This window comes from Prenolepis imparis, unplaced genomic scaffold (assembly GCF_030444845.1).
Source record: "Prenolepis imparis isolate NDT839.2.m4 unplaced genomic scaffold, iyPreImpa1.0 SCAF_11, whole genome shotgun sequence".
Classification (NCBI taxonomy): domain Eukaryota; kingdom Metazoa; phylum Arthropoda; class Insecta; order Hymenoptera; family Formicidae; genus Prenolepis; species Prenolepis imparis.
In genome coordinates, this window is record NW_028141169.1 from 51681 (window position 1) to 77847 (window position 26167).

Below are 26167 nucleotides of genomic sequence, written 5' to 3' on the forward strand. Positions count from 1 at the left end.
CAACACTTATTTTGTTTATTTATCCAACGATAAAATTCCTTGATTACACAAAATGAAATCAACTTTCATCCTCGAGTCGCCAAACAATTTTTACGGTTTTTTGTAGTTTTCTAATCTTGTGTTTCTATTTGATAAACTTGAAAATTTAGCTTTTACAAACACACACACACACACACACACACACACACACACACACACACATACTTAGGCAGCGTTCGGAAACATCACCCGAGTGCATTCCCTCTCTTTCTATATCATTTCTCTCTCAGTGATATAGAAAGAGAGGGAATACACTCGAGTGACGTTTCCGAACGCAGCCTTAATTTAGAAATGTATAATATATAATATAATCGTGTATTATATATAATAACAAAAATATACGTGTTGTTTGTTATCAATATATATATATATATATATATATATATATATATATATATTCTTATATTTTAATTTATAATGAATATCTTTAAATTGTAAATAAACAATTAATCTGTAACAGCACTGTATGTTATCCTTTCTCAAAATGAATTAGATATATATAATTATACATATTTAAATGATGAAGAGAGAGAGAGAGAGAGAGAGAGAGAGAGAGAAATGAAGAATCAATCAATAATCTCTCTCTCTCTCTCTCTTTCTCACACACATTTTTTTTAAAGCTTTTTTTGCAACGCTATAATATTAAAATATATATTATATATTTATATAACTAAATATTTATATAAGTTATTATAAGTAAACCTAATATATTATCAAAATTATCATACTCTTTTGTATCCAACCTAACTTAACCCTAACCTAACCTGTCTTGTCCTTAACCTCTATCAGGACTTGACACGACGGCAACAACCGTCATCGGGTCGGAGTCGGAAATCTTGTCTGATCTCTTCGGAGTGAATCGAAGATACGATTGAACTTATTAATATAAAACGTTTATTCGTTCTCACGCTCTAGCTGTGAAATTCGTGCAATTATCGAGAGACTGTCCAGACAATACGAAAGCTATAACAATAATGTCGTATATATATTTATTGTGACATACGCGGCTCACATGAAAGGCACTTTTGGCAAAATGCGCTGGCCCTCACTCAGTGTTATTCTTTCTCAAATATTTTTGGTATACATCGTGTATTCGATATATACATTGTCATTGTTATTTGTGTCACCGGCCTGCGAGGATGGCAAGCCCTGTCTCAGGTCGTACCTAAGCGAACGACCGCAATTGAATCTGTACGTCTACAGCTCCATCAGGAGAAATCCCACCAGTAGAGATGTCGATCTCGCGTACTCGGCGCAAAATTTCAATTATAATCAAGCACAAACCATGTACGCATCTTTGCAATTGTTTATACATATTTGTTCTTTAACGCGATCATCCCTATGAACATGTATTGATTAGGTTTTATAATTTTAACTGATTTCTTTTATATATTTTATAGAAACAGGATCTGTAGAAGAATTTAAGTACGTAACGTACTAAATTCAAGTTGAGTTTAGATATTGTTTATAGGGGAGAATGGTCTCGATTCTATTTACATAAAAGTATACACACACACACATATATGTATATATATATATATATATATATATATTGTTTCTTGCAGTTCAACAATATTGAATATTCCACGCGAAACGCGACGAAATGGAACATTGTTTTTGCATATACTATTAGTCCCTACTGCTGTAAAACAGGACAAGTCGTTCACTGATTTACGGAGAGTAATTGCAATATGATACAGTAAAATTTTTTATCCAGAACTCTTCGAAATTGTAAAAAATATCTAATTTTAATTGTGTTTTACAGGATATGTTTACTTCGTATACTACAATTAAAATGACACAATATATGGTACCTGAAGCAGAATCGTTTAAGCTGTTGAGCAAGAAAGATTCCAGCGTCCAGAAGGCCAACGAGATTGCTGTACGTCTAGTCTCGCATATCAAAAGTCGTGTGACTTTTATAATAATGACGGACAATATTATGCTTCCTGTATATAATATGCCTACCGAACTCATGAATCATATAAAGTATGCAAATTTTTATCCAACGCCATTGAAATATACACATATGATAGATGTTATAAATACATTATTCTATTTGCTTATTGCAGAATAATTGGCAAACAGACATTCTTGCCCATCGTCAACTATGATTTCTTACAAACGCGGCACCGGGATCTTCAACGGATTACTTTGCAGAATGATACGATGAACGTCACGATAGAATATTCGCCTGTATCTTTAGGAAAATTACGATTGGTGCTGCATGTGCAAGCGACTATGGAGAACCTAAAGAATCTCGGCTTCTCCGACAAGGACGTCGATGAAGTAAAGGGCATCTTTGCAGATACCAACATTTATTTACTAAGTGGTACATTCTTCATCGCGGCTGTACACGTGAGTGTGATAAAAGATGAGTACTGTTCTCGCATTGCAAAACAAGCGACGCCGATTGTCCGTCGATTGTGTTACAGTTGCTGTTTGATTTTCTTGCTATTAAAAACGATGTCAGCTTTTGGCGAAAGAAGAGTAATCTCATAGGCCTCAGCAAATGGAGCGTAATGTGGCGTGCATTCAGCCAGACTGTGATATTCCTTTATCTTTGCGATGAGGGTTCTTCCTTACTTGTTCTTATTCCGACTGGTATCAGCACTGTTATCGAGGTGCGTGCAATGTAATAAATAGTATTATTACCAATTAATATATATAATATAGTTGTGGTCTATGTAATACATATGTGTGTGCATTAATTTATGCGTATATGTATATGTCGATAGCTGTGGAAATTGAAAAAAATATCCAGAGTACAGCTAATTAGCAACGATAGCATTTTGCCAAAAATACGGTTTAAAACTGATGACATTGATGTAGCAGAGGTAAAAACTAGAGAATTTGATGCTCAAAGTATGCGTTATTTGAGTTATCTGTTATATCCGCTAATCATTGCCGGTGCTATCTATTCGCTTTTTTATCAACCACATAAAAGGTAAGTGATTTTTATCTAAAATGATAACACTTTTTATGTTGGATAAATAAATAATTAACTAAATTGTTTTTCATCATAGTTGGTATTCTTGGAGCATAAACTCGATGGTAAATGGTGTTTATGCATTCGGATTCCTCTTCATGCTGCCACAACTGTTTGTTAATTATAAATTGAAATCCGTGGCGCACCTGCCGTGGAGAGCATTCATGTACAAAGCATTTAACACGTTCATCGATGATGTGTTTGCTTTTATTATAACGATGCCGACAGCTCACAGAATAGCATGTTTCAGAGACGACGCTGTCTTTCTGGTTTATCTGTATCAAAGATGGTAAATGTTATATACAGGATTGGGCAGATACTTCAAAACAAAATATTTAAATACAAGATACAAGATACTTTTTTATATATATTTAAATACTATTTAAATACTTTGGTTTTGACATATATTTAAATACTAATTGTATTTAAATACATTTATAAATACTTTTAAATACAATTATTCTTTAAATTTTCTGATTATATATTGAAAGTAGAATTGTATAAAAATAGAATCAAAAGTAAAATCAGCACTTTGAAAGATAAGTTTATTTATTTTAACTTTAAACTTCATAAAATAATTAAAATAATATTATATAGACATATAATAGCATATATTATATAATTTATATATTATATATAATAGCATATATTATAGTAATTTAATATTTATTTATCATCACTACAAACTATAACTTTGGTAATTCTTATTGCCTTTTAAAAATACCAATGTTTCAAACATTTTGTCAGATATAGAAGATCACGAGTAGACGAATGTATAAATCCCGTAAAAGAAAACAGTCTCTCTACGCAGAAGCGTAGAAGAACATAGACTAGTATTAAATTTTATAAACGCCTTTTGCACACGTGGGATAATAATGTAATTACATAAATACATTTAAATACAAGATACATTTAGATTAAATAATTAATTACAAAATTCAAGATACTTGATTATTCGGTATTTAAATACTGTATTTAAATAAGATACATATCTAAATACGTATCTCAGATACTTTAAGATACATATCTGCCCAACCCTGGTTATATATATACATATATATTTGTGTGTTTGTGTTTGTGTGTTTGTAAACGCATATACATATGAATTATATATTTAATATACGCATGCATCTATACATATATACATTCCGCAAAATAATTCAGGCTCATCCTGCATACTCACTGCAGCCATCTTGAATTGATGACGTCAGAAGCGAGAAAATATACCATGAAAATTCTTGCGACTTACGCTAAAATAAAAATGTTTTTCAAAAAAATAGGGTTTGTAACCGATAGAACCGACTTGTAAAATGTACCGAAAACTCTCCTTTTGTTTGGGTAAGCAATAAATAACATTGTATATGTTGAATTGAATTGAGTCTAATCAAGGACGAAAACCAGCTGTTTGGCAGGTATCGAAATGAAATAAATATTTGCTTTTACATATTAAATTATAACAAAATGAGAGTCTTCGGTATATTTTAACACTATAACAATTACTTTAAAAATAGAAACACTGCACTAAAATGATAAATGACGCTGTAAGTCGCAAGAATTATTTATGTCATTTCACGCTTAATAGTTTATAGTTTTGCCAAATGTGGCGCTGTCGTACAAATTTTACGGACTTGGCAATCGAGTATGCAAGAGCTTTAAGGCTCCTGGATCCTCGCCGCGGCCATGTTGGATTGTGACGTCAGAGGCGAGAAAATACACGCTGAAAATTCTTGCGTGCCATTTTTAAATAAAAAGATATTTCGATGAAACAACACTACATAAATCTCTTTGGCACACTTATAAAATTGTCCGAAAACTATGCTTTTCCCTTGATGGTTAATAAACAACCGTAAAATGAGTGTAATATCGGACTTTGTCATATGGAATAACTGCACATGCGCAAAGACCAGACGGCTTGGACTTCATATTACGGTCATTTTATAGTTGTTGATTGATTATAAAGGGAAAAAGATAGTTTTCGGACAATTTTACAAGTGTGCCAAAGAATTTTGTAGTATTGTTTTATTGAAATATCTTTTTATTTAAAAATGGCACGCAAGAATTTTTAGCATGTGCTTTCTCACCTCTGACGTCACGATTCCGACATGGTCGGCGAGGAGCCAGGAGCCTTAAGGGATCCAAAAAAAAATTGTCTAAAAAATAGGCAAATTTTAAATAGTAACTTAATTTGTTTCAAAAAATGAATTTAAATTTTAAAAAAAGGTTTCAAAGCTTTAAATTTCTACTTTCGGAAGGTCACAGCTATTTTTCATTTTCTTCAATTCTGGCATTTTTTATATACAGAAAATGACGAACTTAACGATCTAACCTAACCTAACGAAATGGAAAATTTTCTTCTCACTTTGTAGACGTGTCGCATACACAAGATTTGCAAAAATTTTTTTACTTTTTCACGTTAAAGCCTAAAGTTTTCTCTGCAAAATCGTTTTTTAAAATTTAAATTTCGATTTTTCCTTATCAAGTTTTAAAGAGAAAGTGGTCATTTTCACTTTAATCGTTCATAACTCCGTTAAAAATCATCGTACAGCAATTTTAAAACTGGATTCTTAAAGCTGAATCTTTGAATAATATATATATATATTGTATATATGTATAAAGAATAGTAGACTATAATGTGATGCTTGGCTATTCGCGCCGAGTATCATTGAATGCAGAGATTAGTTGAAAAATAACGAAAGAGAAAAATAGAAAAATATTTCGAGCGTCGACTGCTTCTGTATGTATATTTTCTTGCAATATTTTTTGACCGAAACGAGCTTGGATTTCTTCGAGAACAGTTGGCACAATTTTTGTAAAAATGTTCAACTTGTATTTAACTGTAAATGTCTGTTTGCATCTGACTTCTCGACTTTTTAATAGACTTAACAAAAAGTAAATCTCTCAACATATTTTTGTTCTAGTTTATTTCTTACGGCAAGCATGAATTGAAAAATTCTGTTTTCGTATCCTTCTTTTTCGACTTTGCGACCTGAGGTAAATTATTATTTCATCATGAATTCTCGAAGGGACCCAAAGCTTCGCTCAAGTTAAAAATCCACGTTATTACTTGCGATCGCGACTCGGATTATCGGTGACATTCGACGCGATTATTTTGCGATCAATCCGCCAAGCGCATTACAATCTCGTACGTGTAAGCCTTGATATATGCATCTAAATAATATTTTCAACATTTTACAAAAAAGATGGTCAAAATTACATATTGTCCGCAGGTTATATCCAGTGGATAAATCGCGTACGGATACTGATACGGAAGAAACTGTTGATCTCGTTAACAAGACAAACAAGAAAATAAATTGATTCCCGTTGTTTATCGTCATCATTTTTCTTCATGACCTGAGAAATTATGTAATTTCATGCATTGGTCGCATGTTAATACGCGACGACAAACAATATTTATATCGCCAATGTGTGAAAAATTCATTTATAATACACGGTTTTTGTTATAAGAAAGAGAGAAATATATATTTTTTATAAATTTCTTTATATTATCACCTGCTATCTAAAAATGCTGACTTTTCAGTTTTATTGAACCGATAGAACAAATCTTGCAATCTCGACTCGTTATCGAATAAATCATAATCGATGCGCCAGTATTTTGCCTTTGACGTAGCACGGAATAATGAGACCAATCAATTGGTGTAAAAAAAAACACAATTGTTTAAAAAAGATTTATGTAATTTGCAACATGCAGCTGCGTACTTTTTCTTAAAAGTATCCATGTGTTTTCTTTACACCAATTGATTGGTCTCATTATTCCGTGCATAAAAGTATTAAGGTAAGATTACCGAAAACTGAATATTTTACAAGATATTTTACATTTTATGTCAAAAAATTGTTAACTTCAAGCCTCATAACTCGAAAAATATACTTAACGGAAAAACGTTTTATTATAGTGTTTTGGAAAACTCTCGAGATAAGCTACAAGAATATGCATTGAAAAATAGGGGTTTCCATTTTAAAAAATTGAAAAGTGACCTTGATCTGACCTTAACGACGCCACCAAAGGTCAAACCAATGACACCATCTATGTCCCCCTCAAAGTAAAAAAAATTTTTGTATAAAACATTTTTCTCTAAAATGCATTGTTCAAAAGATATTCGCGTGGATTGATTAATATATGTATCTCATTGCAGAGGACACTCGACACCTCACTTTACGAAGGATGTACAGAAATTAAAGGTACTTCAATTTGTGACGGTACCGTGCTAGGCAGAGCGTGCGTGATAACTGATCTGACCGAGGCAAAAAATATACAACATGGAGATATTTTGATCACACACTGCACCGACATTGGTTGGAGTCCGTACTTTTCATTATTAGGTGGAATCGTGACAGAATTGGGCAGTCTTATAAGCCATAGCGCCGTCGTGGCGAGAGAATATGGTCTTCCTTGTATTGTTAGCGCTAATAGCGCACTCTAATTTTTCAGACAGGTGTGTGTGTGTGTGTGTGTGTGTGTGTGTGTGTGTGTGTGTGTGTATTCCTACATGTCACGATATAAGACAATCTACACATAATCTTAGAATATTATTATTTTTATTATTATCTCTCTCTCTCTCACTCATAATCGGTTTTTTATTTATGAACTTCAATTAATACAACATTCCTTTATTTAGGCGACACTGTGTTATTAGCTGGAGGTGTGTTAAAATTAATTAAGAAAACCTAAGCAAGCAATAATAAAATAGAAATAGATTTTCATACTGTTATACTGAGATTATGCCAATATACCTCAAGGGAAAAGAGGTACAAAGTTTCATTGCACTTGACACACATACAAATATTCTCTCGAAAGGAAAAGAGAAAAAGAGAGAAAATGATCTTTCTATAAAAGAATATATAAAAACGAAAAATGAAGTATATGAAATAGATTAAAGCTTATTCTAAAATGGATGCAATAAATGCAAGTATCGTAAATTTTACGTTTCACCTCTACTGTATAATGATGGGCCATATATAATATGCATATTTAAATGTAGCGATGGAATTTTTAATAAATTAATCAATTATATTACTTACAACTTACAACGCATTGTTGGGATATTCTAAATAGTTATGAATTATACAGTAGTAACACGCTCGGGATCCGCCGTCAAGTAGCGAATATTCTCCGTTCCCTCACTGATAAGACACGACAATTGCAGTCGCATGCACGTTGTAACCTTCGATAGAAGAGCATCTATTCGCATACGGTCTTCCTTGTTTACGGGCTGAGGTACAGCGTCCAAAGCTTCCTCGAAGAAACTTCTGCTTGCGAGAAAACATTTCATTCAAAATATACTCTGTCAGCCAAAAAAAAACGGTACACTTGAAAAGTAGCAAAAAATTGTCAAGGTTCAAGAATTTATAACTCAGCTAATAATTATGATATCGAGGTGTTTAAAAAACGAAAATGAAGCTTGAAGATTGTAGTTTGAGAAAATTTTAGTGCCGATTACGTGGAATGATCAGTTTTGCAATGACAAATGATAGAATGTGAACCTGCAAAACTGCTGAATAGAAGGTCCACTTTCCTGAATTGCACGGCGTGAATCAGTTGACGTAGCTCAATGGGATAAAAAGCACGTGAAAATTTGAACTTTTCTCTTTAAAATGCGCTTTGGCGGAACTCGATACAATAATTTTTCGCTGCGTTATCGCAATTTGAAAAAAGTCGGTTTTTTAAGGACAAATTGTGATTTAAAATGTGTATCTGCTATCTTTATCAATTCGAATCGTTGCAATTCTATTCAAGAATGTTACATTGAATGCGGAGGTGTCCCGAAGTGAGCAAATTGTGCCGGGTATCTTGCGCAAACAAAGTCCGAGTAGGATTTTCGCGGGGTTTTCGCCGTAAGAGCTTGGCACTACTTTCTCGGAGATCGGAGGGGATCCATGAGGATTTCCCCGCGTAAAAAAAGTAAAAAAGTAAAAAAGTGAAAAAGTAAAAATGAAAAAAATAAAAAAGTAAAAAAATAAAAAAATGAAAAAAAAAATGAAAAACGTCATTGTTTGAAATCACATCTGTGTCTTTTTTTACTTTTTCATTTTTTTTATTTTTACTTTTTTTACTTTTTCACTTTTTTACTTTTATTACGCGGAGAAATCCTCATGGATACCCTCCGATCTCCGAGGAAGTAGTGCCGAACTCTTACCGGCGAAAACTCCGCGAATATCCTACTCGAACTTTGTTTGCGCGAGACGCCCGGCACATCTTGCTCGCTTCGAGACACCTCCGCATTCAATGCAACATTCTTGAATAGAATTGCAACGATTCGAATTGATAAAGATAGCAGATACACATTTTAAATCACAATTTGTCCTTAAAAAACCGACTTTTTTCAAATTGCGATAACGCAGCGAAAAATTATTGTATCGAGTTCCGCCAAAGCGCATTTTAAAGAGAAAAGTTCAAATTTTCACGTGCTTTTTATCCCATTGAGCTACTCAACTGATTCACGCCGTGCAATTCAGGAAAGTGGACCTTCTATTCAGCAGTTTTGCAGGTTCACATTCTATCATTTGTCATTGCTAAACTGATCATTCCACGTAATCGGCACTAAAATTTTCTCAAACTACAGACTTCAAGCTTCATTTTCGTTTTTTAAACACCTCGATATCATAATTATTAGCTGAGTTATAAATTCTTGAACTTTGACAATTTTTTACTACTTTTCAAGTGTACCGTTTTTTTCTGGCCGAGTGTAGATTCAACGCATAATTTTTGAAAATGAAGTAATTCTCGATTATTTTTATATCTAATTTATACTTTGCTCTAGCCGTGCTGTAGGCTTGCAGGGCATTCCTCAAGAGTATTATGTCTGTCCGAGCTTGGATAATTCCGGCCGGACGAAACTGCGTAACGCACGACATGAGTCGTGCGAGCTCTTCAGCTATAGTCTCGATTATGTGGGATAGAATTCGCTGTAATAGAGCTGGTGCGACTCGGCGCACCTGCGAGAAAGACAAAGACGTTAAAAATTATATACATGTATATAATTTTGTGTGTGATTGGCATTCACACACACACACACACACACACACACACAGGCAGAGTTTGATAATACACGACAATGTATTACCTCCGCGTGCACTGCGATTAAATTCGCCAATATTTCTTGGGCATATGGTTTTAGATGGCTCGGCTCTGTATCAAAGTCCCACTCCAAACCGCCTAAATACATGCTAGGCTCTATCGTGCCGACGAGCGGATCGCAACGGCGTTCTAGATACGCGTCCAGAACGGCGCTATCCAACGTCTCCAATTGCGTCCAATCGGAATTCCATCCGACCGCGGTGGATAATTCGGGATAACCTTGCGCTTTCAAGGAGTTTGCGATTCTTGGTAAAACGACATTTAACGTGTATCGTATATTGCTCAACGAGATTAAGAGGCATTGCTCCCATGTCTGCTCCATAAGAAATTTACAAATATATCATATGCAAAAGAAAAGAAAATTAGCGTTTTTATAAATGTTGCGTACGTGACACGTCGCGTCATTTACGCTACTTACCGGTCCTTTGTGTTTATTGTTTTTGCTTTTATAACCAGAAGGCGAGCCGATCAATTGCGAAACCGACGTTTCATCGTTGTCCATAGCTTCCTCGCAACCGCTAAATGCCAATTGTTGTAAACATCGCGTGAACGATGTAAATAGCATCTTGACGGTATTGTGATAGAGAATCTGGTGTGCCGGATTATTGAACAACGGCTTTTCTCTAGGACCGCAAGCAATTACAGTTTCACGCGCGTGCCTCGATAACTCCAAAATTATTTCCTCAAACGAGTATGGCTATTTCATAGCACAAAATCATTAAACCATGGGGATATAAAATAAATTTCTAATAAAAAAACAGACGTCACAGAGTAATCTTACCAATTTTGTAACACCGCCGTCCTCGTTCAAATATTCCATCTGCCACGTTTCCTCTCGACTCAGAGCTATTATATCGTCTGCTCCTTGCTTGAAGAGAGCGATCAAACACTGTATCCTGTATATAATGTACAAAAAAAAAAATAGCCATGTAGCATATAGATAATGAAGATGTTAACTAAACTCCTAAACTCCTAACTTGAGAATGTACCTTAAATTCAATATAAATGATCCGAAAATATCGAGAGCTTCGCTAGGCAAATCCAAATGTATCAGAGACGCGTACATTTGTCTAACGCAACGTAATATATGTAAAAGCCACTTTGCTTCTACATCGTGACTACAAGTATTCTTTATGGCCTCCATGGCGCGCTGCATACTCGATAAAACTAAATTCTGTCATGGACAATATTACATACGTTTTTCATATGAAAAAATATTTACAAGATCGAGAAAAAGTACCCAAAATTAAGCAATACCGATGTACATTATTTATAATGATTAAAAATAAACTTAAACATAATGTATACGCACTTTAAAATGACCTTGCTTTTCCACATCCACCGCTACATGTAACTGCCCTGTGAAATAACTCTGTCCCAATCTCCATAGATCTGGTAATTGTTCGACCACGATATCGCAAATTGTTTCGATACACGAGATTTGTGGCGGTGAATAATTTTCGTTAGTTTTTTCCGAGCGTACATGCTTATTATTTAGCAGAGTAGACTTGGACGTCTTGTTCGCATCCTCGCAATTAACCGCGTCTAGCAGATGCTCAGGTACAACATTGACGATACTTTTTTCTAAATAGTTTGCATGTGAAACTAAAAAATAAGATTAGAAATTATTCTCTTTGAAATAGATGTATAATGTACATGTAAGTAGAGAGATTGTTTCAAATTATAAAAAAGAAACTTTCGAACTTTCTATAGGATAAATAAATAAAGTTTTTAGGATAACGTTAATTTTAAATATACGCACCTATCGCGTCCCACGCCGGATCACCTTCGGCGTCGAGATTGACAAGGTTCCTGATAATTTTCTTACGCTCCTCCAAGCTGAATGACATCTCTTCTAATCTTTTACGTAATAGCACTTTAAAATTACCAATTCTATCGTCGATTTCTTCCAATACCTTTCTGAAGACATCTACCTCTGTATTTTTAAACAGATTCTTAACTCTAGCATAGTCATTAATTACGAGATCGTAATTGCCGCGTTTAATATTTCTCTCGATGTTTATCGGCATACAAAAGAGAAATTTATAACGTTGCATAACAGCCAGCGCGTTACGAGTAGCGTCGGCTCTGTCCCTTCTCGCTAATACATCGTCGAATAATTTATTAGCCTCTGACATAGATTGCCCGATAGCTTTCTCCAATTTCTCTGTAGGATCGCTTCCATAGCTTTTCATGTCTGCTTCAAATTGATCCTTTAATGACATTATTGTATCAAGTTGCTCCATTACCGCTCCTACATTGGCCTGTTATATATTCAATTTTGATTATATATATAATCACTTATTAGAGTTTCGAAAATTTCTTTCGATTATCGACAATCGATGACATTTATTCACCTTCAAAAATGACAATTGGCCTTCCTTTTGGGAATTGACTTTTCTTCTAAGGTAAGCCAAACCAGCTTTTAAATCTTCCAAAGTTGTGGCATGATGATGCTGCAATAAAAACCATCCTGGATGAAACTTTTCGCTCGTAAGATCTCCGCTTCCGTCCCCGAAAAGTTCGATCAACTCATCCTCGGGAAACTTTTTACTTCAAGATAAAATGTAATTTATTGTTGCGAAATATTATCGATGACTTGTATCGTATATTGTATCGTATATTGTCGCAATTTAGATATTTACTCATTTCCCTCTACGCTAAGCCCCAAAGGATCTTCCTGTTGATAGTTTGTCGGCGACAATGCCCTTCTACCCCAGCCCAAACTCTGCATAGGAGCTTCTTCTACCCATACGGCCGACTCCTTCATAGGACCTATAGTCTCGTGATAACCACGAAACTGCACTGTCGATGTTCCCTGCCCTCCGCTTCGTGTTGTCACTAATATATCGCCGCGACCTTTGCAAGGCCCCGATCTTGCTATAATTTTGTTCGACGACTTCCATTCTGCCGAAAGTAGACAGTCGCATCCGCATATTGTCAAACCTAGAAAAATTATTAAAATGAATATATTCAAGCCAGCTTTGGAACACTGATGTTTATGCAATTTAGTACTTGGAGTATAATACAATCTCAAAATTTGCTCCAAGTAGAAAAACTATAATTTCGACTTTTACTCAAATCTTCCTCAGATTGAGGATTGATATAATCATGCTCATTGATATGGCTCGAATATATATTCATTTAGATATCTAAAAAATTATCGCATTAAATTTTATTCATTGAGATTATAGTTTTATCCATACTGATATATTCTTATAGATTGACAGTATCAATTTTTATTATCTGTTTGCATATCGGTATTTATTTTTCATGTACACAGTCAATATTATATATATATATGATTTTTATACGTGATTACACACATTTAATAATTTTTCTTTTTACTATTTACCAAAAATTTAGTAATGACAGCAACTGACACTAACCTATAAGGTCTTGAGCTTTATTTCCTAAAAATTCTCCGCGCATTATCACCCGTGTACCGGGTGGGCCTTCTTTGGGTGATATTCCGGTAACCACGGGCGGCGGTCCCATCCTATATATATATATTTATATAGCAATTATAATTCTAAATTACTAAATTTTAAAAAAACATGTATCTTTCGTTGTCGATCATAAACATATAAAATACATAGACAAATCAGCTGTCGGCTGTCGATATATGGGCGGTTGGGGCGGTTGGGGCGGTTGGGGCAGACACAGAACATATAACTATTGGGGCAGATGGGGCAGATGGATAACGCAATGACTAGACGAAGCATTCCATCTGTGGAGTGAAGCCGGAAATTGGCAGAATACGACAGAGTGAGATAGTTGTTTTGACACTCTTTTTTCTCACTCTATCGTACAGAAGTAGAGACCCTCTAATAAGAGTCTGGCCACCCGGTCTCGCTTTGTGATTGGTCCGCCATTTATGCATTCTTCAGCAACTTTCGGAGGGCATTCGTGTGTTTTCGTCTACTCAACACAGCTGGTTTTGGGATCGCGAAAATCATCAAAGCCTTTTTTTAGTGTTAATTAATGTTTAATTGTATAAATTTATTATTATTTCATGATTGCATGCTCAGTTATTTGCAACAACTCTACTAAATCTATTTCGCTGAAATGACCGCTGAAAAGACAACGAATTGTGCGCATGCGTTAATCGAGTGAGACAATAAGGGTGCCGTCACATGGGGCGTAACTTGCGTAAGCGTAACCAGCGGATCGCCAATCACCGAGTTATTCCGATAGAGCTCGACGAAGGGCATGTGACGGCACCCTAAGCTTATATTGCTTTCTCTCTCGTGTGATTTTATGCATAAATGGCGCATTTGATGCGTTAATGACCGTTAAGCCCCTTGCACAATGCTAAGCGATAGCGATAGGAATAGCGATAGCGATAGAATAATATCTAACCTCTGTTCCTATTGGTAAATATTTTTTATTCCACCAATAAGAACAGAGAATAGATATTTTTCTATCGTTATCGCTATTCCTATCGCTATCGCTTAGCATTGTGCAAGGGGCTTTAATCCTCGTCATGGCCAGACTCTTATTAAGGCCCTTGCACAATGCTAGGCGATAGCGATAGGAATAGCGATAGCGATAGAATAGCATCTATTCTCTGTTCTTATTGGTGGAATAAAAAATATTCACCAATAGGAATAGAGAATAGGTACTATTCTATCGCTATCGCTATTCCTATCGCTATCGCCTCTAGCATTGTGCAAGGGCCTTTAAAGGGTCTCTAGTACACGGTCTTGTATACAGGTCTGGGCACTTCGGCGAAAATATGTGAGCGGAAGTGACGCCAATATGGCGTCTACAGTTGGCCGATTACCAAGAGCGTAGACACGTTTTCGGCACTATGTTGTCTGACAAAACATGCCAACTGCGCTTGCGCGTCGGCCTATTATAGTCGCCATATTGGCGTCACTTCGCTCACACCGGTTTATATGAAAATAGTATAGGAGTGCCCAGACCTGTATACAAGACCGTGCTCTAGTACCAGAGAGAAGCCTGAGAGAGGACATGCCGGCGATTTTCGTGGGACGCTTTAACTAGGCCGTACAGCAGCGCCGCACATCCACTTTTAGGAATTGGAACTACGTATCCACATCCACTTTTCGATACCATCGATTATTTGGTTCATGTCCGTGCTAAATACATCCACTTTCATTACGAGAAGTAAAATCTAAAATCATTTTTTACGCATGTGTGTCCACACATCTTATATCCATAAATTATAGATAAGAAATACATTTCGCGTATATAAATAAATTTAAAAAAAAATATATTGTATATATATATTTTATATGCGATATTTTACATTTTAACATGTACATATATACACTACGTACGCGCACGGATGAATATATATATATGCGCATATATACAATTAAAATAGTAAAAGTAAAATTATATAATTATATAATTAAAATTAAAATTATATAAGTAAAATAGTAAAAATAAAATTATATACATTTTATAATATATTTTACTGAATTTTTGCAATAGAAAATAAAATTTTGATAATTCGCAATATATCGAATTGAAAATAATTTTAACGGATTAATGAGACTTTTGCGATTAAAATGACACCAAACACGACATAAATCGGTATATAGCGGTATTGTGGACACCAAACACGACATAAATCGGTATACAGCGGTATTGTGGACCCAGCGTTAGGCCGGGTCTACAATAGATGTAGTAAGCCCTAAGCCTTAAGAAATTGACCAATTACAGTCAAGTATGAGGAGAAAACGCTTAGAGCATATAGACTATATGCTCTAAGAGAAAACGTGACTGTAATTGGTCAATTTCTTAAGGTTTAGGGCTTATTACACCTATTGTAGATCTGGCCTTATGGAATTACCATATATTTATTTCAGCAAATGTGTGATGTGTGACTGTGACTTGGTGTGTCAATTTTCGAGAAATCTACATATTCTCTTTGATATTTCTATATGTAAATATTAATATAATGTTGATTTTATAATTTACTGGAATTTTTCAAATATTTTCTTATTTTTAAGCTTATACAAATATTATATGTATAGGATTTAAGAGCAACATGTATTAAAAAATGCATATGTAAAATGTGTGTTTTATGTATATTTATACATATACATTTGGCATTTAAAAAAAAGAGATATTGTAATATAAAAAGAAGACAACAATATAATTTCTGAAGAACGATTAATTATTATATCTTATCAGATCGACATGTGTAAGTCTATGATGAAAATTGCATGATATATAATGATAGATGAAATGTTATAAAAAAGGCAATTGTCAAAGAGAGAGGAAGAAAAAGAAAGAAGATCGGTATGTATTTTGCAGAAAATTGAATCTACTATGCTACTGCAAAATTATTATCAGTAAAACCATCGAGATTGTATACTGGCTCGAAAACGCAGATGTGATGGAAGTTTTATTTACAGATAAATTTATAAAGTGTGTTATATATTATATTTAAAATGCCAAGTTCATATTTATATGCCATTAACAATGAAGGGCGTGTATTTGGACTGTCGACATCTGGGAATATGTGGCGTGAATTTATGTACCTTGGACTTGAATTTAAACAGTTATCGGCTGTGCCACATTTTATGTGGGCGATTGGCGGAGATCGACAAGTTTATGTTCATGTTCATGGCTTAGACGTACCGATCAGAATTAAAGAGGAAACTTATGAGAATGAGGTATGGATTTGTAAAAGTATTATACACTATTGTAATACTTTTGTCTGCAATTATATAAAAATGCTCTATTCTAAATATATAAATGAAGAAATGAAAAAGATTGTGTGCTAACAAGTTATATAATTCTAGCGATGGTTGCCTTTGGAAGGTTTTTCCGGAAGGTTACTCCCAACCGACAGATATAATTTTTCAAATCAAGATGGTACAGTCGATCGTAGCAGAGACAAAGTAAAGTTACCATCAATGGCATGGCAATGGGAAGGTGATTGGCAGATAGAAACAACATTAGACGGTCAACCATTAGATCATGATGTAAATATAACTTGTGTTCCTAATGTCATCTATTTTTACATATTAGACTCTTTCTTTTCTATTCTTATTTGAGAATTTTACACGCTCGATATATATATATATATATATATATACATATATATAAAATTAAAACACATATATAATTGTAATGTTATTGTAAAACGAGCGAGTAGTTTAAAATCATTGACTTTTTCAAGTAAACTCAAATGCAGTTCCAATATAATATCTTTGTAATGCAAAAAGCTCGACTATTTTTAAATGAGAAAAATTTTTTCCATTTATATTTTTCAATAATTTTGTACTGTTTCACCAAATATAAACTTATACAACTGCATTTTTTTAATATTCTATATCGAGGACACAGGTCTTTTGTAACTTTCATTTAAATCTATATGAAATTACATATTGAACATATTCTTGCTTTTTTTCCATACGAGTGTTGTGTTTTTTTTTTATAAAGTTTTGTTTATGTATAGATTTGTTATCAGTTGCCCACGACCAAAGAGAATCTTATGATCACAGAGAATCTGATATTTTGATAGGGATGGACGTACGCAATTGATTTTCCAGCTACATATACTACAAAAAAGCAGTGGAAATCCTGTGTAAGAAGACGCAAATGGGTTCGTTATCGGAGATATAGCGCTATGAATTCATGGTGCGCTATTGCACCTCTTCATAAAGATCCAACCAAGGTGATAAAATGCTAAAATAAATCTTTCCAAGAGTGACATTACGTTTAATTGCAATAGTTTAAGTAATATTTATTACGCATCTTTAGGAACCTTTTATCGACGTAGCCGTGGGTGGAAATCAAATGCCTGGAGGTAGCTCTGGAAGTTTAGTAGTCTGGGCGGTAACCGCTCACGGGAGGGTATAACTTTTAACATTGCTTTCTCTCGAAGAGGAATAATTTAATATCATATTTTGAAAATATTAAATTATTACATGATGTTATTCAGGTGATGTTCCGGGTTGGAACTAGTACAACTTGTCCCGAAGGACAAAGATGGAGCTGTATTAAATTGACAAATGGCTATGAAGTTTGTCAAATTAGTGTTGGAGTAACTGGTCTTGTTTGGGCTGTACTTATGGTGGGCAAAGCATTGGTTCGTACAGGCGTTACGAGAGACAACCCAATGGGTAATAAATAAATAAATAAATAATAAAACGTGATTACAATGATATCGTAATTATGCTGACACGGTATGATAAATATATGTATTAAAGGTGAAGATTGGTCAGAAGTGGAACCACCGCAAAAGGATTTGAGATTGGTACAAGTTAGCGTAGGTACTGATGCTGTGTGGGCTGTAACGCACGATGGTGGAGTATGGTTTCGAAAAGGTGTTCAAGGCGAAATAAGTGGTGTTTGTGAACAATTGGCTACTGGTACTGGTTGGGTTGAAATGTTGGACAAAATGGCACTAGTATCTGTTGCTCCAAATGATCAAGTAATAATTTTAATTCTTAACTCATACGACAAAGAAAAAATTGTATGTTGAATATGTACATGTATATATATATATATTTTTTTTTCTTTTTGAGTTACATACATACACGCACGTACAAATGCAGACATGACTTTTAAACGTTTTTTTATGCATTATAAAGGTTTGGGCTATTGGCTATGACGATCGATGTTTGTACTATCGCACTGGTATCGTACGCTCCGAATTAACGGGAAAACGATGGAAATTAATAAACGCGCCGCTTCAATTGAGTAGAGCAAGTAGTAATACTAGTTTATCGTCTAGCAACAGGCATAGTACTTGCGGCACGCCGCAACAGCAACGTCATCAGAGCTGGAGTTCCTTGGTAGAGTAATATATATACAGGGTGTTTCTTTTTAAGTGATATAGTCGATTATCTCGCGAACCGATGACTTTATGGAAAAATTTTTCCAACGAAAGTTACATGGCTTGAAGGGGGACACACGATGGAAGTATGGACTTGACCTTGAGTGACCTTGTCAAAGTCAGATCAAGGTCATTAATGTTTTTTTAAATGAAAACCCCTATTTTTTATTACCATTTTTGTACAGAATAATGAGACCAATCAATTGGTGTAAAGAAAACACATGGTTGTTTTAAAAAAAAGTATGCAGTCTGCAACATATTTTTTTAAAGCAACCATGTGTTTTCTTTACACCAATTGATTAGAGCTTACCTCGAGAGCTTTTCAAAACACTATAATTGAGTTATTTTTGATCAAGTACTTTCCGAGTTATGAGACTTGAAGTTTACAGTATTTTGACATAAAATATAAAATATCTTGTGAAACATTCACTTTTCGGTAATCTTACTGTAATAGTTTTATGCACAGAATAATAAGACCGATCAATTGGTGTAAAGAAAACACATGGTTGTTTTAGAAAAAAAGTATGCAGTCTGCAACATATTTTTTTAAAGCAACCATGTGTTTTCTTCACAAGATATTTTATATTTTATGTCAAAATACTGTAAACTTCAAGTCTCATAACTCGGAAAGTACTTGATAAAAAATAACTCAATTATAGTGTTTTGAAAAGCTCTCGAAGTAAGCTACAAGAATATGTAATAAAAAATAGGGGTTTCCATTTAAAAAAATATTAATGACCTGACTTTGACAAGGTCACTCAAAGTCAAATCCATATTTCCATCGTGTGTCCTCCTTCAAGCCATGCAACTTTTGTTGGAAAAATTTTTTCATAAAATTATTGGTTCGCGATATAATCGACTATATCACTTAAAAAGAAACATCCTGTATATATTTTTTTATATATTATCATGCTTATCATATAATAAAATCACTAACAAATGGCATTTAATTGAATTTGGGCTATATCTTTATAGAATCGACCTCATAGTACTTGTGAAGGTACAATGTTAATCAAAGAATGGGAAGAACAATCACGTTCGGCACCAACACCCACGTCTTTAAAATTGTGGCAACGTACCGGGGACAGCGCATCCGCAAAAAATATTCAACAAACATCTTTTCAAGATATATATTTAAATGAAGAGAGAAAGAGGTAAAAGTGTGCACTATGGCAATTTATATAATTATAGGAATGTTAATATAACAAAGTAATACTCATTGGTAGCAACAAAGATTTTAATCTCTAATTATTTCACTTTTTATTTAATTTTCTTTCATATAATTTTTTAATATTGCAGATCTGCAAGTTCTATAGACTCGGGTGATTTAAATGAAGCAAGTGTTGCTAATATAACTATATCTAATGAATCTTTAGCAAAAAGTGGAGAATCGATAATTGTCTCGGGAAAAGGAATGAGCAGTACTGTTAAGGTTTAAAATATTTTTAGAATCGAATAAAGTATATATACATATATTGATTAAATGTTGTAATAGAATATTACAAATATTTAAAAGAAAAATTATAACAAATTGTGTGTCTATCTCTTAACAGATTAATCCTGCTGCTTGGAGTCCCGTACATTCCGTCGGTTCTATGGTAGGTGTTGAAGCACATCCAGAAACAGATGGAAGTGTATTTGATCCAGATTTAACTGGAGATTCTGGCGTGTACGGTGAGGATGAGAGCGCAGGCATAATATATTGGACCGAGTGCGATGTACTGTGGTACAAGGTGGAAGCTGGGGCATGCTTTGTCGATCCGATAAATCCACCAAAATGGTAAAATTTAATTGCATAAAGTTTTTTTTTCCCCCCTTTTTCTTTAAATCAAGATATTTAATATCAGAATTTAAGAAACGCTATGAAAAAAGAAAAAGAGAATAGAAAATTTATAATTATTTTGAATAGGATCGCAGATGGTAACGGTACAGTACAAGGGGAAACTGGAGAATTATGGAGAATATACATTTTGGATGAATTAAAGACGAGATTAAAGAAAATGTCATTTGATTCTTCAATGATATATGAGAAAGCAGTTGAAAAGTGAGCAGAATTAAGTGATATTGATTAAATATACATACAATCTTTAATTAAATTTTTTTTTTTTTTATTTAACGAATTACTCGTAGATTATCTTGGGTGAAGAGCGGCGATGCTAAATGTAAAATTAAAAATGGCAGCTTATATGAAGATTGTAAGATTGAACTGGAATGGATAAGTAGTGATACTGGATCATTAGATTCTGGGACCTTGATAATATTAAATTCGGACGGCATAACAAGCATAGTATGAATATAGAAATTGGAAATAAATTTATATACCAATGTATAATAACGCACAATTCTAGATATTAATTTTCACATAAGTAATATTACAGATACAATTTCCTGTTTCGGAAATTACGTGTGTCGTTTGCTGCAGTGAACCCGGTAATCCGAGAATAGCAATTTATACTCCTAAATTAAGTCGTTCAAAAGTAATTAGGTTGCAATTTGCAAGTGATACGGAAATGGAAGACTGGTTGGCGCATTTAACTTCAGGTAAAATAAACTAATATCTGACGACAAATGATAATAAGACAATAAGTACAAAGAAATATGTAGAGAAAAAGGTTTTGTTTTTTTTTTTTTTTTTTTTTTTCTTTCTTTCAGTATCTTGCCAAATGAATAATGTATATGGTAGACCTGGTTCAAATTCCATTTGGAGCACAACTGCGTTAGGTGACGTGTATGTATTTGATCCCGCGATTGCAGAGGTAAAATCTGAGATATGATTGTGAATAAATGACAATATCGAATATGAAGAATCAGTCTTTATTAATATATTTTTATTATTTGTAGGAATGTCAATTATTCGAAGACGGATATATACAAGAGATGGATGTAGCTGGCAAAGACATTCCGTTTGAAAGTATATTACAGAATGGTTTTGGTCATGGTGGTACCTTAAAAATTACAGTATGCGTTCATGACGACGCCGACAGGTAAAATCAAATAATTTATACAATTTTTCATTGTATTTTATGAAAAGATTATTTATACACATACTAACGTTGATAATAATTTTATTTTAGATTGTCTTTTAATCTCGTCTGTTATACCACAACATTTGTGAAGCAAAAGACTGTAATGGATAGTCATGATGTAGCTTTGCATTTTAATCCAAGACTCAAAGAAAATATTATCGTACGGAATACATATCAGAATGGTCAATGGGGAGATGAGGAAAGAAATGGAGGTAATCCATTAAAGGCGGGTTGTGATTTCACGCTGTACATAATTTGTGAGGAACGCGGTTATAAAATCTACATTAATGGTAGCGAATACATCTTTTATAGTCATCGAATTAACCCGCAAAGTATTACACATTTGCGTATTAAAGGACTGCTGACTTTATGTAGTATTACATACAAGTCTACATTTGTAAGTATAGAGTTTATTATTTGTATCGTTGATTAACTACACAGTTAATGAATATTTTGCTTTTGGACAGGTAATTATTGAACCTAGCACGATGTTTTGGAGACAAATTGGTGGACATTTGAAAAAAGTTGAGACATGTTCCGTAGGCGTCACTTGGGGCATCGGCTACGATAGTACCGCTTGGGTATATACAGGTGGTTGGGGAGGCTCATTTCTAAAAGGTATTCCATCAGTTTTTATGATAAAAACATATTGTACAAAGAAAAAGAAAAGGAAACAATTGTAAAATTATTTCAAGATTGATATTGATTGTGTGCGATAGCTATCATCTAAATCGAATTAAATTTCTATTTTTAACTTGGCACAAAATGTTAATGTGGAAAAATATTATATAGGCCTAGGCAATACTAGCAATACTGGAATAAATACAATGGTAGATACCCACAATTATTACGTATACGAAAATCAACGTTGGAATCCAGTAACTGGATATACCGCGCATGGACTTCCAACAGATCGTTACATGTGGAGTGATGCAACTGGACGGCACAAATGCACGCGAGAGCATACAAAGTTATTGTCAATGCACTGGCATTGGGTAAGTGGATCTAAAAGAAAGAATGGTGAGAAAAAGAAGAGGAAAAGACTTTCGTTTTGAAAGTGAGAGAAAACTATATATCTATACAGTCTCTTACGTATTGTCTTTGATACGAAAGATGTAATACATAGAAATAGTATTCTCTATTGTAGCATTTTTTTTTTGTTTTATGGTTTCTATCAAAAATATCGATATTTTTCAAGATATCAGATTGGATTGTCGACTTTCACACACCCGGTGGTGTTGATAGAGATGGATGGCAATACGCTACTGATTTCCCGTCACAATATCACGGTAAGAAACAATTTACCGATTATGTTCGAAGAAGACGTTGGTTTAGAAGATGTCAACTAACAACCAGCGGACCCTTGCAAGAACTAGGAAATACTAAACTCGTCGATGTCTCTTTATACGTAAGTCTTTAATCGTTTAAACTGTAAATCTTTCAAAAAAAGGACACATCTTAAATGTTTTTTGATTAATTAGGCGACTGGAAAGCCTGACACAGATGCTCCTATTCATGTCTGGGCAGTTGCCACAAATGGTGAGGCTTTATTCAGACGAGGCGTTTCGGAATCTTGTCCAATGGTATATGACCATTAAATAATGTATTTATATAATAAAACACACGTACACATATGTATACATCTGTGTGTGTGTATGTATATGTGTACATATTTCAATAATTAAAGTAGTAGACATAGCAATACTTTTTTGACAATTGTCTACAACATATTTCATGTACTATATAGGGTGTATCATGGGAACATATACCGAGCGACCAGCCTCTAATTAATATATCGTGCGGTCCATGGGGACAAGTATGGGCTGTTGGCAAAAATGGTTCTTCCTGTTGGAGACTAGGCATTAGTGCTGCAAAACCAACTGGTATCAAATTTATAAAATATTAATAGCAGAATATACATGACAATTATTTTTTAACAATTTGTGCAATTTAACATATTTAATATAAATTCTTTCTTTCCTCCTCTCTCTCTTTTCCTCCCCTCTTCTTTAACTCACACTCTCCTCTCTCTTCCCCCCTCGCTCATTCACTTATTCGCTCATTCGCTCATTCACTTAAGATGGACAATATTTTGTTGACAATATAGGTGTGCAATGGCAAACTGTTGAACCTCCTTCAGGAGCTCAATTAAAGCAAATTTCAGTAGGGTATAATGTAGTATGGGCTTTAGATACAATCGGTAGATTATCAGTGCGCCGGGAGATACAATCTAATGTTTTCCCCGAAGGAACCCATTGGCAAACATTACCCGCTATGCCAAACGATCCCATTCATATAGGTATAAAAAGCATTTTCTTTTCACGTTTATTATGTATCACTACATCTTTAAATAAAATTACACGTTTATAGATGTGTCGGTATTAAATGCTAAGCAAGGATTTCGACATGTATCCATTTCGAGGGAACAGGGACAAGTTTGGGCAATTTCAGGAGCTGGTATTATTTGTCGAAGAATTGGTGTTACTGATGAAAATCCAGCTGGAACCGGATGGGTAACTGGTATAGGGGTAAGTAATAAAAATTTTTAAAAAGGTTCGTTTTAAACGAGGAGAATAGAGCATGAAATTATAATAAGGACCAGAATAGAATACATATTCCTGTCTTAATAAATATTAAATATAGATAAGTAAGAGTACTTTTTCCTTAATATCGCAAGTATTGATAAAGATAATATCATCTGATATCTTATTTTGGATTACACATAATATTGAATGCAATTAATATTAAAAACTTATCAAGAACAATGCAAGAGAATAATTTTTTAATTTTGATATTTTCTCTCGTAATATCACAAAATTTCTCGCAAGACATAAACTTTTAATTTATTCCTAACAGGCAAACTGGCAAAATATAAGTCTTGGAGGACTTGTAAATAAAACAAAGTGAGATATCTGTATTGCGATAACTTTACAATGTGCTATAATAATATAAAGCATAACAATTTTGTGATTGCCTTGTAAAATACGTGTATGTATACACGTACATTATGCAGAAATGTCTCTATGCCAATTTTTAGATGGTAATTATATCTATAGGATGAATTATATATGTACCATGTATTATATACTTGACACTGATCACATTAGAAATTTGTCTGAATACAAGAGATACTCTAAAGAAGTTGAGACAGATAAAGTAAAATAATATATGACACACACACAATACACGCACGCACACATGCACACGCATATACATATATACAAGGTTGGTAAGTACCTATTAGCGGTACTTGTTAATGCTACTATTACCGCGGTAATAATTACTCTTTTTCGGCAACTGTAACAGTAAGGGCATTTTCATCTGTAATGGAAAGAATATCTTTGATATATTTTTTTCGATAACGAGTAACAAATTCAACAGTTTATACTTTTCGAACCTACCTGCGCGGCATGATTTCCGTGCAAACAAATACACATGAAGGACATTAAATTCCTTAAAAAATTAATAAATAAACACTTGATAATTTTATTTTAAATTAAATTGTATAATTCTTATAACTTTTGCATGTCAAAAGGAAAACTCATGAATTAACGCGGATTTTAAAATTGCATTTAAAGGTGCAAAAAAGGCGATTTTGGCCATATTCGTTTTATATATACACACATACACACACACACGCTCATCTGTATCATTTAAATTACACTTTTTAAATTTTATTCGCATCAATATATGTTTATTTTTATACAATAAATAAATTTTGTTATTTTTATACAATAAAATTACACGATAACCTTACGTTTATAATGAATGTTTTGTCATTTTTCTAGTATCCTCGAGATATGAAAAATAATAAACAGATAATTATGATATAATATCTCTGACTAGCGAAAAAGCAAAACAAAATGTACTTATAATAACAAGTATAGTAAAATTAAAAATATTATTTTGTGATATAAAGACATTCCAGTAATTGTGGCAAATTGGAGCAATATCTAAGCTTTCATTATTTTTTATGCTTCAAAAAATTACTATACCTCCATAATTATTATAATCAATGTGCTCAGTGTTGCAGTCTTCTTATAACAAGTCATCAATTTTATTTAATGCTATATATGTATAATAATTAATATATATAATAATATATATAATATATATAATAATTTATTTAATATGTTGTAAGATAAAGAGATTAAATAGTAAGGCGTTATTGTAATATAAGGCTTTATTTAGAAAAA

At 33.6% G+C, this 26167-nt stretch overlaps 3 protein-coding genes across 6 annotated transcripts; 2 read left to right on the forward strand and 1 right to left on the reverse strand.

Annotated features, from left to right (window-relative positions):
* The first annotated feature begins 805 nt into the window (after positions 1 to 805).
* LOC145942437 (lipid scramblase CLPTM1L) lies at positions 806 to 11422 on the forward strand. 2 transcript variants are annotated; one of them, XM_083049157.1, is made up of 10 exons: positions 806 to 1326; positions 1605 to 1719; positions 1805 to 2028; positions 2112 to 2397; positions 2475 to 2663; positions 2778 to 2986; positions 3066 to 3317; positions 6940 to 7086; positions 7180 to 7479; positions 10162 to 11422. In XM_083049157.1, exons 1-9 carry the CDS (start codon positions 1052 to 1054, stop codon positions 7253 to 7255), a joined length of 1773 nt encoding a protein of 590 aa, XP_082905283.1. In that variant the 5' UTR covers positions 806 to 1051; the 3' UTR covers positions 7256 to 7479; positions 10162 to 11422. The 2 variants fall into 2 exon arrangements, with proteins under 2 accessions (XP_082905283.1, XP_082905284.1); XM_083049158.1 differs by lacking the exons at positions 6940 to 7086; positions 7180 to 7479; positions 10162 to 11422 and adding an exon at positions 6256 to 6523 and having other exon boundaries at positions 807 to 1326.
* Positions 8107 to 13773, reverse strand: Sec5 (exocyst complex component secretory 5). 2 transcript variants are annotated; one of them, XM_083049155.1, is made up of 11 exons: positions 13511 to 13773; positions 12767 to 13067; positions 12479 to 12674; positions 11884 to 12385; positions 11434 to 11726; positions 11111 to 11295; positions 10903 to 11017; positions 10540 to 10818; positions 10108 to 10434; positions 9795 to 9979; positions 8107 to 8296 (listed from the first exon to the last, which is right to left on the reverse strand). In XM_083049155.1, exons 1-11 carry the CDS (start codon positions 13617 to 13619, stop codon positions 8107 to 8109), a joined length of 2682 nt encoding a protein of 893 aa, XP_082905281.1. In that variant the 5' UTR covers positions 13620 to 13773. The 2 variants fall into 2 exon arrangements, with proteins under 2 accessions (XP_082905281.1, XP_082905282.1); XM_083049156.1 differs by having other exon boundaries at positions 8107 to 8293; positions 13511 to 13772.
* Positions 13774 to 15941: 2168 nt separating this feature from the next.
* Pex23 (tectonin beta-propeller repeat-containing peroxin 23) lies at positions 15942 to 26115 on the forward strand. 2 transcript variants are annotated; one of them, XM_083049150.1, is made up of 26 exons: positions 15942 to 16038; positions 16130 to 16397; positions 16514 to 16774; positions 16904 to 17086; positions 17629 to 17781; positions 17868 to 17960; positions 18049 to 18229; positions 18317 to 18540; positions 18701 to 18904; positions 19921 to 20099; positions 20245 to 20377; positions 20499 to 20725; positions 20855 to 20989; positions 21076 to 21232; positions 21324 to 21486; positions 21598 to 21701; positions 21787 to 21929; positions 22020 to 22368; positions 22439 to 22589; positions 22764 to 22966; positions 23170 to 23379; positions 23453 to 23554; positions 23719 to 23854; positions 24079 to 24270; positions 24342 to 24499; positions 24828 to 26115. In XM_083049150.1, the coding sequence occupies exons 3-26, from the start codon at positions 16550 to 16552 to the stop codon at positions 24876 to 24878; spliced, it is 4056 nt and encodes a 1351-aa protein (XP_082905276.1). In that variant the 5' UTR covers positions 15942 to 16038; positions 16130 to 16397; positions 16514 to 16549; the 3' UTR covers positions 24879 to 26115. The 2 variants fall into 2 exon arrangements, with proteins under 2 accessions (XP_082905276.1, XP_082905277.1); XM_083049151.1 differs by lacking the exons at positions 15942 to 16038; positions 16130 to 16397; positions 16514 to 16774 and having other exon boundaries at positions 16948 to 17086; positions 17563 to 17781; positions 24828 to 26114.
* The last annotated feature ends 52 nt before the right edge of the window (positions 26116 to 26167 follow it).